Source organism: Rhea americana, unplaced genomic scaffold (genome assembly GCF_003343005.1).
Source record: "Rhea americana isolate MKP2758 unplaced genomic scaffold, rheAme1 scaffold_121, whole genome shotgun sequence".
In the NCBI taxonomy this organism is placed as follows: Eukaryota; Metazoa; Chordata; class Aves; order Rheiformes; family Rheidae; genus Rhea; species Rhea americana.
The window spans coordinates 232,528-247,931 of record NW_028185273.1 but is presented as its reverse complement, the minus strand read 5'-3'; the positions used below and the strand labels follow the sequence as shown (position 1 = coordinate 247,931).

Sequence of the window (15,404 nt, the reverse complement as noted above, 5' to 3'; positions counted from 1 at the left end):
CTGCAATTCCAGCTGCAATTACTTTCCAAAAATAAGACTGCAGACCTCTGATATGTTGAATGTCCTGGGTCTTAAAGGTTCAGTAACAAACCAGAATTATTGCCRTCAGGTTAAGATACATCCTTTCTATTCCACAGCCCAACAGTAAGAGTACAGAGATTTTGTGGTGAGGGATTTTCTCTTTTCCTGTCTTACCGTGGTGTTTAGCATTGTAGGTTACTACAGCAGTCTAAATATGAATCAAACCATGTGCAAACCAATTTTCTGTTTAGATGTTTGCCAAAATAAGGTCAAGCACTGATATTTTATAACTGTATTTCATCTAGATTGTAACTTGTTGGGGACAGGGTCCACCTTTTTTAAATATGTGTGCATAGACCTAGCTCAATGAAGTTTCTGTCCAAGCCTGGATATCCACAATAACAGGTCACAGCTCCAAAAAYTCAAGGCAACATACTCTGTCTTACACTTTCCCTTTTCTTATTTTAATTCTATACCATGAGCTTTCCACAGGGTGATATTTGGAGAGGAGAACAGAATTTAGACTAGAAATGTTAGGAAGTAGAGTCCCTTTTATCATTAGTCACATTAATAAAGCTCTTCTCTTTATTAGCTCTACCAATATTGTATCATGGAGACACAATACAGTCTCCTTGGGAAGTTAAAAAATGCGGTTTGTCAGGTGGGATTCAATTTTGTCCCCTTATACACATTCAGCAAATCTGCATCTAAATCTTACYGATGAAAGGAGCAGAACCATTATTTGGAGTTGAAAGAATAGTTCAGGAAATGCTGTTGTTTGTGTCTGGGTTTTGTTGGTGCATGTGTGCACCAGCTTCTGTGTGTGTGCCCATGCATGACAAATGTCTGTGGCAGCTCCGCTGAAGCAACACCACAAGCTGTCAGCATCCATGGCTGTCGAAACAAGTGGGGCAGATGTTTCTCAGATGTCCTGTGTGCCTACATCAGYGGGTGCATTGGAACTAAGCTGCTTTCCCCATAGGCCAGCTCATGAGCAGGACTTACTAGCTTCAGCGCAGTGTTCTCAAGACACTAATCTGTATGGCCATAACATGCAGACATGTAAATCATGTAAATTTGTGGAGTGCTCTGCAGTAATTGTGCAGAGCAGGCAGCCTCATGGTATCAGAAGACAGGATTATGGTGTAGTTTAAGCTTGCTGCTGCAAAAACACATATCTTCAAGAAAAGAATCTGGGAGAAGTGTTCATGGAAAACTGTTACAATATGATGTGATATGTGGTAGGTCATCTGTGATGACTGGGGCTTACAAAGATATGTATTAGTAGAGCTCTCACATCCCCAACACCTGAGGTCCTTCATTAGTTTGCCATCATTGACAGAGGAGWGAAGACTGAAGGTAACAAAGATAAAAGCACAAATGTCTTTAAAATATCKGTTGATGAGATTTTAGAGACAGAGCTAATGGGTGATTTTGTTTATCATATATTCTTGAGAACAAAACAGAACTTCTCTTTGCATACAAAGGGTTTGGTATAAGCAAAACAACAACAACAAAAAAAAAACTAAACAAATCCTAAAATTAAACCTTCCAGTGATTTGCTGAGGTGGAAGAAGTGATGAAAGCTGGAGAAACACAACTTGCAGTAACTTATTAATAACTTGAGTACGTTTGCTTTGTATCTGTGTGCATGTTTGCTTTTAACTGTGTATACAAGGCTTCTTTGGGAGAAAATAGAGGAAACTATTTAAAATTAAATTTTCACAGTGATCTCAATTCCATTTTGAATGTTGTGCTTCTAATTTCTTGTGTGCCTGATTCCATTCACTTTTGTTCTTAAGCTGATTTCCTAACCTGTGTTTCATGGCAATATTCAGCAATGTAGCTCCAGCAAGTTAGTTATGTAACTGGAGCTAGGCAGGAAACAATCTGACCTGCCTGTAAAAGYACAAACCCCATCTATTGCTGAGAGTGCTGTCACTGGAAGCAGGAATAAGAGGTCAAAAGAAAATRTTCGGACAAGGTGGGCAAGATTGGCGAAGGAGAACTTGAGCTGTGCTTTTCCCAGGAGCCTGGGATGCCCACAGACCTGCCCATTTGCTGGGTAGATAATAGGACCGTGCTGAGTGCTGGGATGTTGGCTAGCAAGCCTGTGTTGTAGTAGCCCAAGGAGCAAGGCATCGCAGATGTCCTACTCAGCAGGCTATAGAGAGCTCTGAAAATACTGTCTCTCTTGTTTCTGTGAAAAATTTCTATCATCATACTGCTGACATCAGTATGTTCCTGGGGAWTTTTTTGATGAATTGGGTATTTTCCACTGGACAAAAGGTTCTGTCAAGACATTACTGGAAAAGTCTGTCTGTTGCTATGTGACATGTTGCTACATACTGCTTTCTGAAATCCAGCATGATATAATAAGGCAAGTTTCAACTGATAGCTGAGAAAGCTACAGAACCAGTATCAGTCCTGGGTATTTAATTTCCCGCTCAAGCTGAAGCTTGTTTCTAAAACTGTCCCTGTTTGTTTATGGCACAAGAAAGAAAACATTCAGAAAGTCTTTGGTAAACATCCAAGTAGACCATAAAGTGCAAAGTAATTCTAAGAGCTAAATTTGTGAACCTGATTTGTGTGGTAAATAGACACAGTCAATAAATATTTAAGAGCTACTTAGTAACTCAGCTGCAAAAGTGCACAGATAGAAAGGCAAGCATATTTAGCAAAAGCAAATAGTGGTGTTTAAATACATCAAAAATGAGTCAAGTGGAAGCCAAGCAGCAGTCACAGTGCTTAGTGTCACTTCTGACAGGAGATGAGGTGACAGATAACGCAGGCAACAGTCACTGCATGTAGTGTGGTTCTCCATCAGTCTCTGATCTAGTCAAGTATGGAAAGTGGCTTGGAGCAGAAGAAAATCCCTCATGATCTGTGGGGTAGCTTGTACACAGTAATTCATATGCTAGATGCTCACCCTTAYGACAGTCCTGACGTGTCGTAAATGTGAAGGCAAGCAGAACTGTGGACCTCCTAGGGGCTCTGAAACTGCTGTGGTCTGGGGGCATGCATACACTGTCTCTGAGAGGTAGCCACAAAAAGAGTCCAGACTCCTCTGCAGGTCCTGCCTGGCTGAGGAGCTGCTAAAATTCTCTAYATATCTATCGATATGTTTAGAGTAGAAGTACTTGAGCTGTCTTTAAAAAACAGTATTTTCTGTGACACCACGGAGTGATAGTAAAAACAGAGCAAACAAGCTAGTGCGGGTCATTCCATGTTACACAGCCATGCCCAGTGTGGACAGGTTGTGCATACCAACRTAACTGCCAAGGCAAGAATTTTGCTTGTGGGCACATGTGCAAATACCCGTGTCCTAACAGAGCTCAGTACCTAGCTCGTGTTTAAAAACTGTGTGGTTTTGCAGATTCCGAAGGGGCCAACTAGCATTTATTCTCAACACTTCACATCCTCTGGATTGGACTGCACACAAAGAAGAGGAAGAGATAGGGTGGTGACTGCAGCTCTCATTGCCACACAGGCATAAGAAGACAAAAGTCAGTTTCTTCTCCTGGAGTTGAAGATTTTAACACATATATTTCTATTTATATGAAAGTGCCATAAATACCACTCCCACGACCTTGCTTCTTCATTGCATTCAACCCTGCAKTCAACCAAATTACTTCAATATTCATTGTAAACTGAGTTTTCATTTTTAATCACTAGACTACTTAATAAAAGATACAATGGAGGACACTTTTARCTTCCTTTTGTGAAGAAAGGTCAGCTAGTTTAAATGTATCAGCTGGTAAGAGGATTTGCATTACGGAATTGAGCAGAGTCTGCCTCTTGGCAGAGGATAGGCCATAAATTCCACACCTGAGCATTTTCAACTGTTTGTGTTAGCAGCTGCATTCAGTGTACYGGCTTTTATGGATCTTCCCCTGAACTGCCAGACTATCTCATGTATAGTATAAGGAGCATAGGCACCTATCTCAAATCCATGGTGGAATCCTTTAGGCCCGAAAATGTCCAGAAGTTGTGCCTCTCTTTGGATCCATTCCAGTGTGACTGTAGCTGTGATACATTCCTATTCCTATTCCATAGAGTGGCAATGGGCACACTAAGCACTTTTGAAAGGTGACAGATGGAGCATTCAAGATGGATAAATGACCAAAACAACGTTCAAAATATATGAATGACTCACCAAAGGGTTCTGGTATCATTCATTTCTGTAATGAAAAAATACAGAGAAATATTATCCAAAATTACTTTCTCGAAGCACCAGCTTCGTTCACTGTTTAGCCACCCCAAGCACTTGCTGTAAAGAGTCTTCAAACCATAGGGAGACCTGACCCTGTCTTCTGAGGCAAGCTAGATTTCATGTAATTATACCCACTGTGGTGAAAGCTGAAGAATTCTTTCTTAGTGCATTGACTGCAGGATGACTTCAGGACATGTTTGAAATATGTGAATTCTTCCTAAATCTCAGATTAATCAAATTTTGGACTTCCAAATCTCAGACATTAGTATAGTTATGTATTTTCCAGTATTACTTACATTAAATAAACTATTATTATTTTGGCTACAAAATTCTCCAAGTGCCCAAGCGTAGGTTCTTGTGCATGTTTAGAAGATACTAGGCTTGGAAGCCAGGTAGACAGAAGTATCTTAAGATGCTGCAACTCAAAGATGGGAAGCATATGAAGCATGTCCTGATCCATAGGTGATACATGTAWTTTCCTATTGATACCCATTTTTTATTAGAATTGGCCACTATGTTTAATAGTTACTGTGCAGAAGATAAGAACTGTCTGACAATGTGATTCTGCTAGGAAATTAGGAAACTACTTACTAGAAAAAGAGGTGAGTTGTTCACAATTCAGCCAGAGGAAATCTGACCCTGAATCCTGACATCCACAAGAACACCCTGGCACTGTTCAATATTCTGGAAAAGGGCCACTCTCCATTCCTTCCATGGCAGTAAAGGCATTTTGCAGCAACAAATGGAGGACACCTAAGGAGAGGGAGGAGAAAAAAGGAGGAATGGATGGAGATACAGAAGGGAAAAAGATCAAGCAAGAGACAAACCTAATTTTCAAATCTCTTGGAAGGAGATTTCACTTTGTAAAAAATGATTTTGAATCCTGGTCTCTGCTGAAGATTTGCTTAGAGATATGGCAGTGAAGAGTCATCAGCTAAGAGGCATAAATAAGTCTGAGAGCAGAAACTAGAACCCAAGATTTCTCTTGCAAAATGAGACCAGTCTCACAGGTTTATACATTTCTTTTTTCTTTTTGCCCCATTAAACCTATGTTTCCAGCTTCAACAGGAAGGATGGAAAGAGACTCTGTTCTAGAGCTTATTGTTAAAAAAAAATATCAAGGAGATGCTAGTCCGAACCCGTTCAAGCTGAGGAGGGCTTTGAAGCCCAGTGTTCCTACCTCATGTAATTACTGGGCTGATGAACAAAAGGAAGCTTCCTGTCCTGCTTCAGAAGAGATCTGTTTTAAACCTTCGGTGCCATGAAGTGCAGCATGTCTGGAGTATGTTATCAGCACAAAAAGACAGCTCTTCCCTGGCTATCTACAGAGAGTATGAGTATTCATATGAAGTKCTAGGGCCCTGAGTGCATTTTCCCACTTTGAGGAGTCTAGCTGGCGAAGGTCAGCTCCTTCACTCATAAGAGCTATTGTGAAGAAAGCTAGAAGAGAGCACCTGCCCCTCATTTCTCCTGGAAGCTACTTTTAAGCTGAAGGTTTACTGCTGGCCCCTGCCTGCCCTTCACCACAGCAGTGTCACAGCTGCTTCTGTGCCCAGGCTTGTACCCCCTCGATTCTATTCTAATCCAGACCTCCTGGCTTGACTTCCYGACTTGGCCCTGGACCTGCCTCGTCATGACATTATCACTGGACCGAGTCTGACCCTGATCACAGTCTCCAGATCCAATTGAGGCATTGCCCCTGCCTGTCTTGCTATCACTCACCTTCCCTTGTGGAGCAGCTCAGGAGCCAGCTGCAAAGTCACTGGGGAGAGGTCAGGCCCTCACTTCAATGCTCAATTTCTGGAGATCTTTGGAAGTGCCAGTTCTCTTTGATGCTTTAGAGAAGCTAGTTTTCTGACTTGACATTTTGGATCATCTGAATGGACTAAAAACTTCTGTGTTTATGTCGTGCGAATTACAAGCCATAAAGTAAATGCTTTTTTAATTGGTCCTCTGTCTATAGAAGAACTGCAGTACTGAATATTGTATTACCTAACATTTGGCTGCTTGAGACACAWAATGGCATTGGCCATAGTGCAGCTGAGACAGAAGGCTTGGCTTACATTTAWGCCCAGAAAAAAATGCTTCTTAACTATCCAAGGAAGGTTAGAAGATGCATTTCCTCGAACAATAGTAACAGGAAAAGCTTCAGGTGGAAACGTCAATGTCAGCTGCTTTTCAGATTGCTTGGAACCTCCTTATGCAATGCACATGGAGCCTAGGTGCATAATTCTGGATTGACGATTTCATTAGGTATATTTAAGAAGTAAGAGCTGAGATCCTTAGCCTAGCCTCAGGCAACCCTATCACTTGAAAACAGAACAATATGAACAAGATCATTCACATCACTGGCTTAAAGTATTCATGTTGTTGGCAGTATTGAAAACTGGATGAAATTCCAAATGAGATGCAGAAAAATGAACCAGCAGTAAACCACATTGAAGACTTTTGCTTTTCCATTTATTAAATTAGTTCAGCAACCTGAAATATGAGAGAGCATGGTAAGTGCAGTAGACATAGGTATAATAAATATAACATGAGCTATTTAAAAGTTCATGTCTATTATAATTTGGCTGTATAATGAGAACAGAAATTAACTTTCAAGGTGTGTCTGCAAGATATATCTCAGCAGAGCACAATTTTCTTTCTGGTAACTGAACTAGCATGTTTAGTAAGAGTATGGATAAAAGGTACTACTTTGTGTCTATACACATACCTTCAGGTATTATGCAGGAGTTAATATTAGATGTGATTTATTTAGCTGCAATTACAGAATTTTACTAGAGTTAGCAAATATTCTCACTTTGGCATAAAAAGCCCATAAGCTTGTTTTTTTAGGAGTCTTCTTGTGTTTAATGCTTACAAGCAAAACAGTAGAAGTGGAAACTCAGGTAAAGCTAGTGAGAGCCAGATTCAAAACAAACAACAGCTCATGTAACAGATTATAGACTAGTGGAACAATTGTTGCCCTAGGATATTGTGGATGCAAAAATTTAGGCTCAAAAGGAGAAGTACCTAGCCAAAAAAAAACAAAAAACAAAAAACAACAAAAAAAAACAAGAAAGCAAAACCAGAAAACCACCATGAACAACAAAACTCAACATATTAGGGCTTATTAAATAAATAAATAAATAAATAAATAAAAACTCAGCAGAAATTTTCAGCTGAGAATCATTAGAGACTGAAAAAATACAGAGACTGGAGAAAGTAAGTTGCTTGATCTGATCTTGTCCTTCCATAATCATCTACTTATGGCTAGTGTTAAGGACAGGCTATTGGTGAAGAGACAAACATGGTTTTTTTGTGGTTCTAAAAGTTTTCATGGAAACATTTCAAGGTAACATTCATGAAAACATATGCATGCAAAAAATAGGCTTTAAGTTAGCCTGTAGGGAACATGCCAAGGGTCCTTAATCAGCCAAGGAAAAGAAGAATACTACAATGTCATAGCAATTAGTTATGTAGCTGAGCAATCACAGTAATTGAAAGGGTTACAGTTAATATAGTAGCTCTTTGGAGAGAAAGCAGTTAGTCTGAAGATTTCAAAAAAGTATGCACATTAAAAGTAAGTGACTTTTCAGTTTGACAGGAAAAAATATTTGCTCATCACCTACTTTCTCATTAATGAAGAGCTTCTAGATAATGCATATTGGATGTCTTGTAGCCTATAGTGTCAGCTCTGTTAAAGTGGATCCGGTTATGTCAGTCTGTTTTTTCTTTAGGGAGAAACAATTTAGTATCCCTTTCATCTTCCTTTAGTTCTTTCATTTTAGCTTTCTTTGTTGCTCTATGATCATAATTTTTACATACAGTTTATAGGATTTTTTACTATTCTTTTCTTTTGGTGAGGTTGGATTTGTCTCTGCTGAAATGTTTCTTTCTTTGTTTTGTGCTCCAAATCCTCACCATCTCTGGGAAAGTTAAAAGTCAGTATTTCCCTCAGCACAGGGAATAGCAGAATGTCCTCTTCAGTGTCTGTGCCCAGAGGCAGACACGTATAAGTGAAGTGAGACTTCAGCTGGAAGTTCCCACGCCTCGCACCCGAAGCAGTGCCACCTGGAGACCCTGCGACTGCTTCCGAGTGACCTGGTTTCTAGTAAAGGAGCAGAGGTGCTGTAAGGAGGCATTAGCTGGAGGAGATGGGAGTATGAGGAGAAACCTGGGGCTGCAGTCATGCACGGCTGCATGTAGGCTTCTTCRTATGAGCCAGTCAGCTCATATAGATGCCTTGAGCTGAGGCGTAGTGCTTGCTTGGTTGGGTTGGTGTCATTTACATACAGCCCTCCATTCCATGGTGAAGATGTGTCCAGTTGGCATGGCACTTGCCAGCAGGGAGTTTCATGCAGTTGCAGTTATGATCTGGTAAACCAGCAGCTTTTCAGTGTGTGTATATTCCTCAGTTTTGAAATTCCCTTTGGTCCAAAATAGATAGACCTTCTGARCATACAGCAAAACTCTTCTGGGAAGGACACAGAAAGCTGGACTTTGGCAAGATTTGGGGGAATGGTCCAGGGAGATGGAGCTGTTTTTTACATACAGGTTGGTACTAGCATAGTGTTTTAGATCTAGAGAGATTCCTAAAARTTTCAGAAGTACATATAAATGCATTAAGTTTTCTGAGCAGTTGTTGGTATGTGAGAGGCAAGGCATATTAGTTCCCATAATGCTTACGTCTCGTCACTGGGCCCTTCACCTAGCAATAACCAACAGATCCCTGCAGCTTAGGAYAGACACAGAAAATAATGGTGTCTTAACAACTAAAAGGAAAAAATCACRCAAAAAATACAGCTGTTGTGTTGGCAAATATGATTCAAGTTTTAAACTTCAGAATTATTTTTGTATTGTGTTATTAGCTAACAGTAGCAATGCCWGGAGCATTCATTTATATTTTTAAAATTGTATACATAACTGACAGTTAATGCTGTTTTTCCTCTAATAATCAAATATCAATTCCAGGATTAAYGAGTAGGATGTTTTCTCCCTCTGAACAACAGGACATCTGTGTTTRCTCTACTAGCATGATCTTTTTCCTTTCTTCAGTCCCACTCTTGCCATGGCCCACAGGAATCTGACTGGGAGCTGTAACGTTAACTGTGGATGCAAGATTCATGAGTACGAGCCTGTCTGTGGATCAGATGGAATAACGTATTTTAATCCTTGCCTAGCGGGCTGCATCAATGGTGGAAACCACAGCACAGGGGTAAGTGCTTCCCGCGCTCACTCGCGTGCAGTCCACGAGTAGCGAGTAGCCCGTCAGCACTGAGCCAGATGGAAGAACACGGTTTCTGTAGCAAAACTCCCTCTTCCTGAGCCTCAGAGAAATTGCTCTGCAGCTGATTCAGGCCTGAGTCCTTCCACKCTTCGAAAGGCAGGTAACATTGCTGTTCCGCAACCTCTCCCTGCTGTGCAGAAATTACGGGCATAAACRCGTTCATACCAAGCGAGCCCTCCGGCCAAGTGTGCCGTGAGGAGGGGTGAGGCAGCCTTTCCGACGCAGAACCTGAAGCCCCATGTCGGTGGGCTGCATGTCTGCTGTTCCTGTAAGGGGGACTTTCAGTCACTGTCACCTCACCCAGCTTTTTGCCAACACAGGTTAACATGCCATTCTTTCGCAAAGGCATCAGTGTTAGTCCTAAGAGCAGTCACATTTTTTTTTTATTCTTTCTCTGACTGGAGGGAAGAACTTACCTTTCTGATAGTTGTGTTTTAAATTCATGTTTAAATTTAGTTATGGCCTGGTTAAAGCCATTAGTGTTTGTACCAGCCTCATCACTTAGCATAGGTAGCTCATCCACCTCCACCAGCGTATTAATAGGTCTTTTGTTTGCATGGCTAAGTAAAGACTGTTTTTTTATTCTCCTTTGGTTTTTTATTCTCTGTAAACCTCTTCAGGGTTAAATGATTGTTCTTGAACTCAAGTAATCAGAATTAAAAGAAGTTAATAATCGACTTTTTTCTCAAAATATATTGCCTGTTACAGCCAAGTCTTCCAGTTATGATGTCCTGGCGAAGGGTTAAAATCACATCATGGAAATTTGGCAATTTCCAGGACAAGGCACAGGAAAGCAGTGGAAAGGTGGAATCTGACCTTAATTTCATTATGGTTATACTTAATTCATACAAAAAATAAACTCTTAAATTCTTCCGTAATAGAGCTGCCTTCTAAAAAAGAATAAGAGAGACAGGAAACAGTATAATCATTGATTTTCTGAGGACTTGATTGTACCTGCCAGGAAGCTTATTTATAATGTATTCATCTCCTGATTTGCAGTCCTGAGCCAACCCTGTGAAACATGAGAATGTTAGTTCAGAGCTGTGCTTTCTTATTTTTGACAAGAAAATTGTCAAAAATTTCTAAATTCTAAAATTTAAGGTTCGTATATGATTCCATTTAGAACAAATTGGTTTCTTTTATAGTTTCTTTTTTTTTTTTTTTTGAGAGTACTTTACTAGTTTTGATAGAAAATTCCTCTGGCCCAATTGCAAAAAGCCTTTGAGAATCTGATTCACTCTCAGTATCTGTATAAGCTTTACTTGTACTTTATTGGACTGAGGCCATAATGATCTTTTCTACATTGCACCAGATATCAAACTGCTACTAGTAATTTAATTAATAGTGAAATACTTTAGAAATATTTACTTTTTGCTACAAATTTTGAAACATAGTATTTGCTACTATGATTTGGCTTGAAGTTTTAACTCAGCAGCTAATGGTGAATAAAATACCATTTTATGGCGGACGTTGGTTTGAAAATACATTTCTTCATTAAATGATGTTTTATAGGGAGTACCTTTGGAAACTACCATGTAAGCTTGTATCACTTTATAACAGACAAAATAAATGTTGCTAACATATAACATTTGGGTTTTAGTTTAAAACAATATAATATTTTCAAAGTTAACCACTCAAGAGTTGGAAGCAGGAGAAAAGAATACCTGCGTACAATTCGTACCTGCTTTGTATATACATTGCTACACTCTAGCATTTCTGCTGCATAAGATTTCTGTCTTATTTCACACACAGCCTTTGCTTCTCTGGTGATGAATCAAGATTAGGTAGGAAAGAATAGGATACCTGTTTGGAAGGAATAAGGAGAATAAGGTGAGGGATGGTAGGAAGAAAGCAGATACTGAGCTGGTATTTGAGGTGCTGCCTTGGGAAATGGGATTCAGTCATTGCCCCGTTCCTAAGTGATGTTAGGCAAGTCAGTTAAACCAACATCTCCCAATTACATTTGTGTTCTTTGTATTTTGGATGGTTGACATGAGCAATAACAAGAAGTGTCATTTGTAGAAGGACTGAATGCCAAAATCTGTATCTAAAGGCAGGAATAGTTGTGTTTAGAATATTCTAAGTTGTATATAATAAAAAATAAACTGGAAAAAAGGGGTCCCAGTTGTCTCAAATTTGCCACCCACATTTGTGAAAGTTTTGATCTGTGTTTCAGTTACTTAGCTACAAAATCAAGATAAAAACATCACTGCCTCATTTCATAACTGTTCTGAAGACAAATTAATCTTTTTGAAAGAGATAAAGAATAATGATGAATGCCACAGAAAAATCCAGATGAAGTATGAGTCATTCTTCGTAGTGGTATATGATTAGTGTGAGGAAAAAATATCTGGAGCCATATTTTGAAAATGGAAGGTAAAATACTGGAGAAATGGATAGTTCATTAAGATGTTCAGCAAAATCCTATGGGAAAAATATAAGGCTATGTGATAACGCAAGCACATACAGAGCTACAAATTAAAGTTGACAAGCGACCTTAATTCAGATATTTCCTAATGTCTGAGTGTTTTAATTTACAACCTTAATATATGGCTTAAGTAATGTATCTTTGTGCATGCGTGGTTCCTAGGTTTTGTGAAAGCAAACTTCAAAATTGTGCTTGTCTGTACTTGGAAAAGTAATGCTGGAGGCAGAAGACTCCTGACTGAGAAGTAGTGTTTGATTCCCAACGAGCAAGCTACATGAGACCGTCATTCAACGTCTTTACGCAATGTCTTCCTCACAGAAGGTTTTCGTACAGAAATGTTCAGTGTTTCTCTCTTTTGCTTTCCCTAGGTAAGGAATTATACAGAATGTGCCTGTGTCCAAAGTCGCCAAGTTATTACTCCACCAACAGTGGGCCAACGCAGTCAGCTTAGACTGGTCATTGTCAAAACCTACCTGAATGAAAATGGCTATGCTGTGTCTGGGAAGTGTGATCGAACCTGCAATACCCTCATCCCGTTCCTAATATTTCTTTTCATAGTTACCCTTATAACAGCATGTGCCCAGCCATCAGCAATCATAGTGACACTCAGGTAAGAGTTCAGTTATATGTTTATTTAGATATTTGTACTGTGCCTACCATCTCTTTAGAGTCCATGCCACAGAAGCTGGACTAATGCAGCTTAATTCCGTCAAGCTTATGTATCTCTTAAGGTAATTAGAATAAGGCTGACCTTTATAAGGAATATATAACATGATAATGTGCTTTGGGAAACAAGAAACTCCCAGCAATTTCCCAACAATGTAAAGAGAGAATATGTAATAGCATGATGTAAAAAAATGATTACTCCTGAAGAAATGTTCGACCTCCTTAGGGCAATGGTTTGGATTTTCTAATCCAAAGGAGAAAAAGTTAATATTTGACTCATTCATAGTTCAGTCAGGAGAGGATATTTTTAAGTTCTCCTTTTCTGTTTCTTAAAATTGTTCATCCCTGCCACATGCCTTGTTTTTAAACCTTCTCTTTTTTTCTTCAAAAGAATTTTGAAACTGTTATATAATATTCTGGAGCAGTCCTATTGTCATAGTCATTTAGGGACAGATAAAGGTGCAGTCTTGGTAAGGAAAGGTAGTGTCTTTCATTTATCTAGCTGAAAAAAAGCAGACAGGTTTTTGGATTGGCTTTTCCCATCTCTGCCATCTGGTCTGATAAACCTTATCACTGCCTATAACATCTGTGTCCATTTAAAATACAACCTTTGCAAGTGAATTTCAGTCTGATTTTAAAAGAAAACTAAGCTGAAAAAACATAGTATAGTCTACTATAAAAATAAATTTGTATTTGAATAATGTGTATTGCTGTTGTTAAAAGAGAAAAAAGAAGAAAAAAATGCAGTAGAAAGAACTATTTTTTTTTAATTATTTATTTTACCAGTATTTACGAAACACATCCATAGGTATCAGTTCTCATAGTAGCAGAAAGACAAAGGGAATGTTTCAAAGCTGTTGATTCAGTTTAGAATATAAATGTGTATCATGCATATGTTACTGATACAGACGGTAAACACTATTCCAGTAAATGTATGCATGAAATCAAGGCCCTGCTAAATTTACACTCGTATTCCAGAACTTCCAGAAGATATTTTTAAAAGAGAAAACAAAATGTAGCTACTCTGCTTGCCTCTGCAACCTTGACCTTTCAGTCGTTGGATACAATTTGTTTATGTGTTCATTATTTCATAATTTGTTGTCACTACAAGTTGCCTACTTGTAATAATAAGCATCCAAGCAGTCTCTTGGAACCTTGTCCCTTTTCAGCCAAGGTAATGGAGGTGTCTTCCATTAGCTTCAAAGGGAAAAACATCAGGCTTTCAAAGGACTGAGTACAAACTAGTAATATTCCACGAAGGAATTGCAAACAATTTTAGTAAATCACAAATATGTTTCCTAGTACAATTCTGAAGTGCCTATACTCAGCAGAGATCAGTTAAGTTCAGAGGTAGATTCCAGCTTTCAGCAAGTTAGTGCTCTGTTTAGAGTAGGATCGCTGATCTAAAAATGATTAAGAAAATAAAACATAAGATTATGTCAAAATAAAGGAAATTATTATGAGAAAACATGAACAGGTCTATTCTCCAGTTTCCTTAATAGTTTCCTTAATAGATCAAAATCTTTAGGCCTTACATAGGCAAAAAATGAGATTTTGATTAAACAGAGACAGAAAGGTTTGGCTATTTTTTCCCAGCAATAAGACTTAACAATGTTAGAAGCTAAGTGGGACAGAGACTGATTATATCTCAGAAGAAAAGTCGGGAGATGAGGCTAAAACTTACCACGATGATTATCTATCATGACTGTTTCTCTAAAGGACTTTTGTTTTTGCTTGCTAGGTCTGTGGAAGATGGGGAACGGCCCTTTGCACTAGGAATGCAGTTTGTGTTATTACGAACTCTTGGTAAGTCTATGCTTACTGTGCATTCATACAAATCCCCGTGTTTCCAAAAGATTCATTATGTTTTGCTTAAATGTTCTATGAAAGTATTGAAATTCCATAAATCTGCCACTAATTGTCATTAAGAATAATAAAGTAGTAGCTTCTGAACTTTGTAACTGAGATTGTATTTAATTTTAATTTCTATTGCTGATTTTTGGGGACATTCTTGTCCCAGAAAGAGGTATTTTTAAGTTTTGAAATTTTATTTAAAAATCCTTTAAAAAAGAGATATGTCAAAATAGCAATTTTTCCAATAAAAGATATAGTTTTTGACAAATTAACATTTTCTTACAAAAAAAAAGTTGGTAATTTCCTGATCCATCTATATAACATAGTAAGAACAGTAATATTCTTTTAAATATTGTTCATAGCAGCAGTAAGTATATCCTTAGTTTTGTTTTTCTCCTGAACATAGTATTGCATATTCAAGGACAGAAACAAGGGTTATTTGGAAAAGACGACGTAGTACCAGCGCTCAGCCTATGTATCTATCGCACATACTAATATAATTACTAATTAGTATCTTACAATTTTTTTTAAGGAAGCAGATATATATTCTTGCTTTCAGCAATAGCAGTAGCTGTTTGCTTTTCTAAAATGAGAAGCAATTGTATCTTAAGTTCTAATTTCAAATGTTTCAAAGCAAAAAGAATGCTTGTTAAAAATGTTTTTTATACAAAGTGATTTCTTTCAAGATTTTGAATTTATAAAATCCTACCTATAAGGACTACTCCAAGTGTTCAGTTTCAACAAAAAATGTGAATAGGGCATGCAATGATTATTGTAAACAAGAACAAGAGGAAAAKGCCGTATAGTTGCACCTGGTAAGAGTGCCTTTGAGAAAGGCCTCTTTTGACTTGTCTTAAATGTGTCATATTTCCAAGAAAAGCAGGAGCATTTAATAGGCTGGCAACATTTATGGCAGCCTTAAAAGTTAAACTCTAATTCTGAGGAAGATT

The 15,404-nt window shown here is 38.4% G+C and overlaps 1 protein-coding gene across 1 annotated transcript in view; it reads left to right on the top strand.

Moving 5' to 3' along the window:
- The window catches only part of SLCO5A1 (solute carrier organic anion transporter family member 5A1), a 78,904-nt gene that overhangs the window by 55,472 nt on the left and 8,028 nt on the right, over positions 1–15,404 (top strand). Inside the window, exons 6-8 of the mRNA XM_085324937.1 lie at positions 9,275–9,434; positions 12,303–12,544; positions 14,342–14,406. Coding sequence (XP_085181063.1) covers positions 9,275–9,434; positions 12,303–12,544; positions 14,342–14,406 — 467 coding nt within the window. The remainder of the gene's footprint in view (positions 1–9,274; positions 9,435–12,302; positions 12,545–14,341; positions 14,407–15,404) is intronic.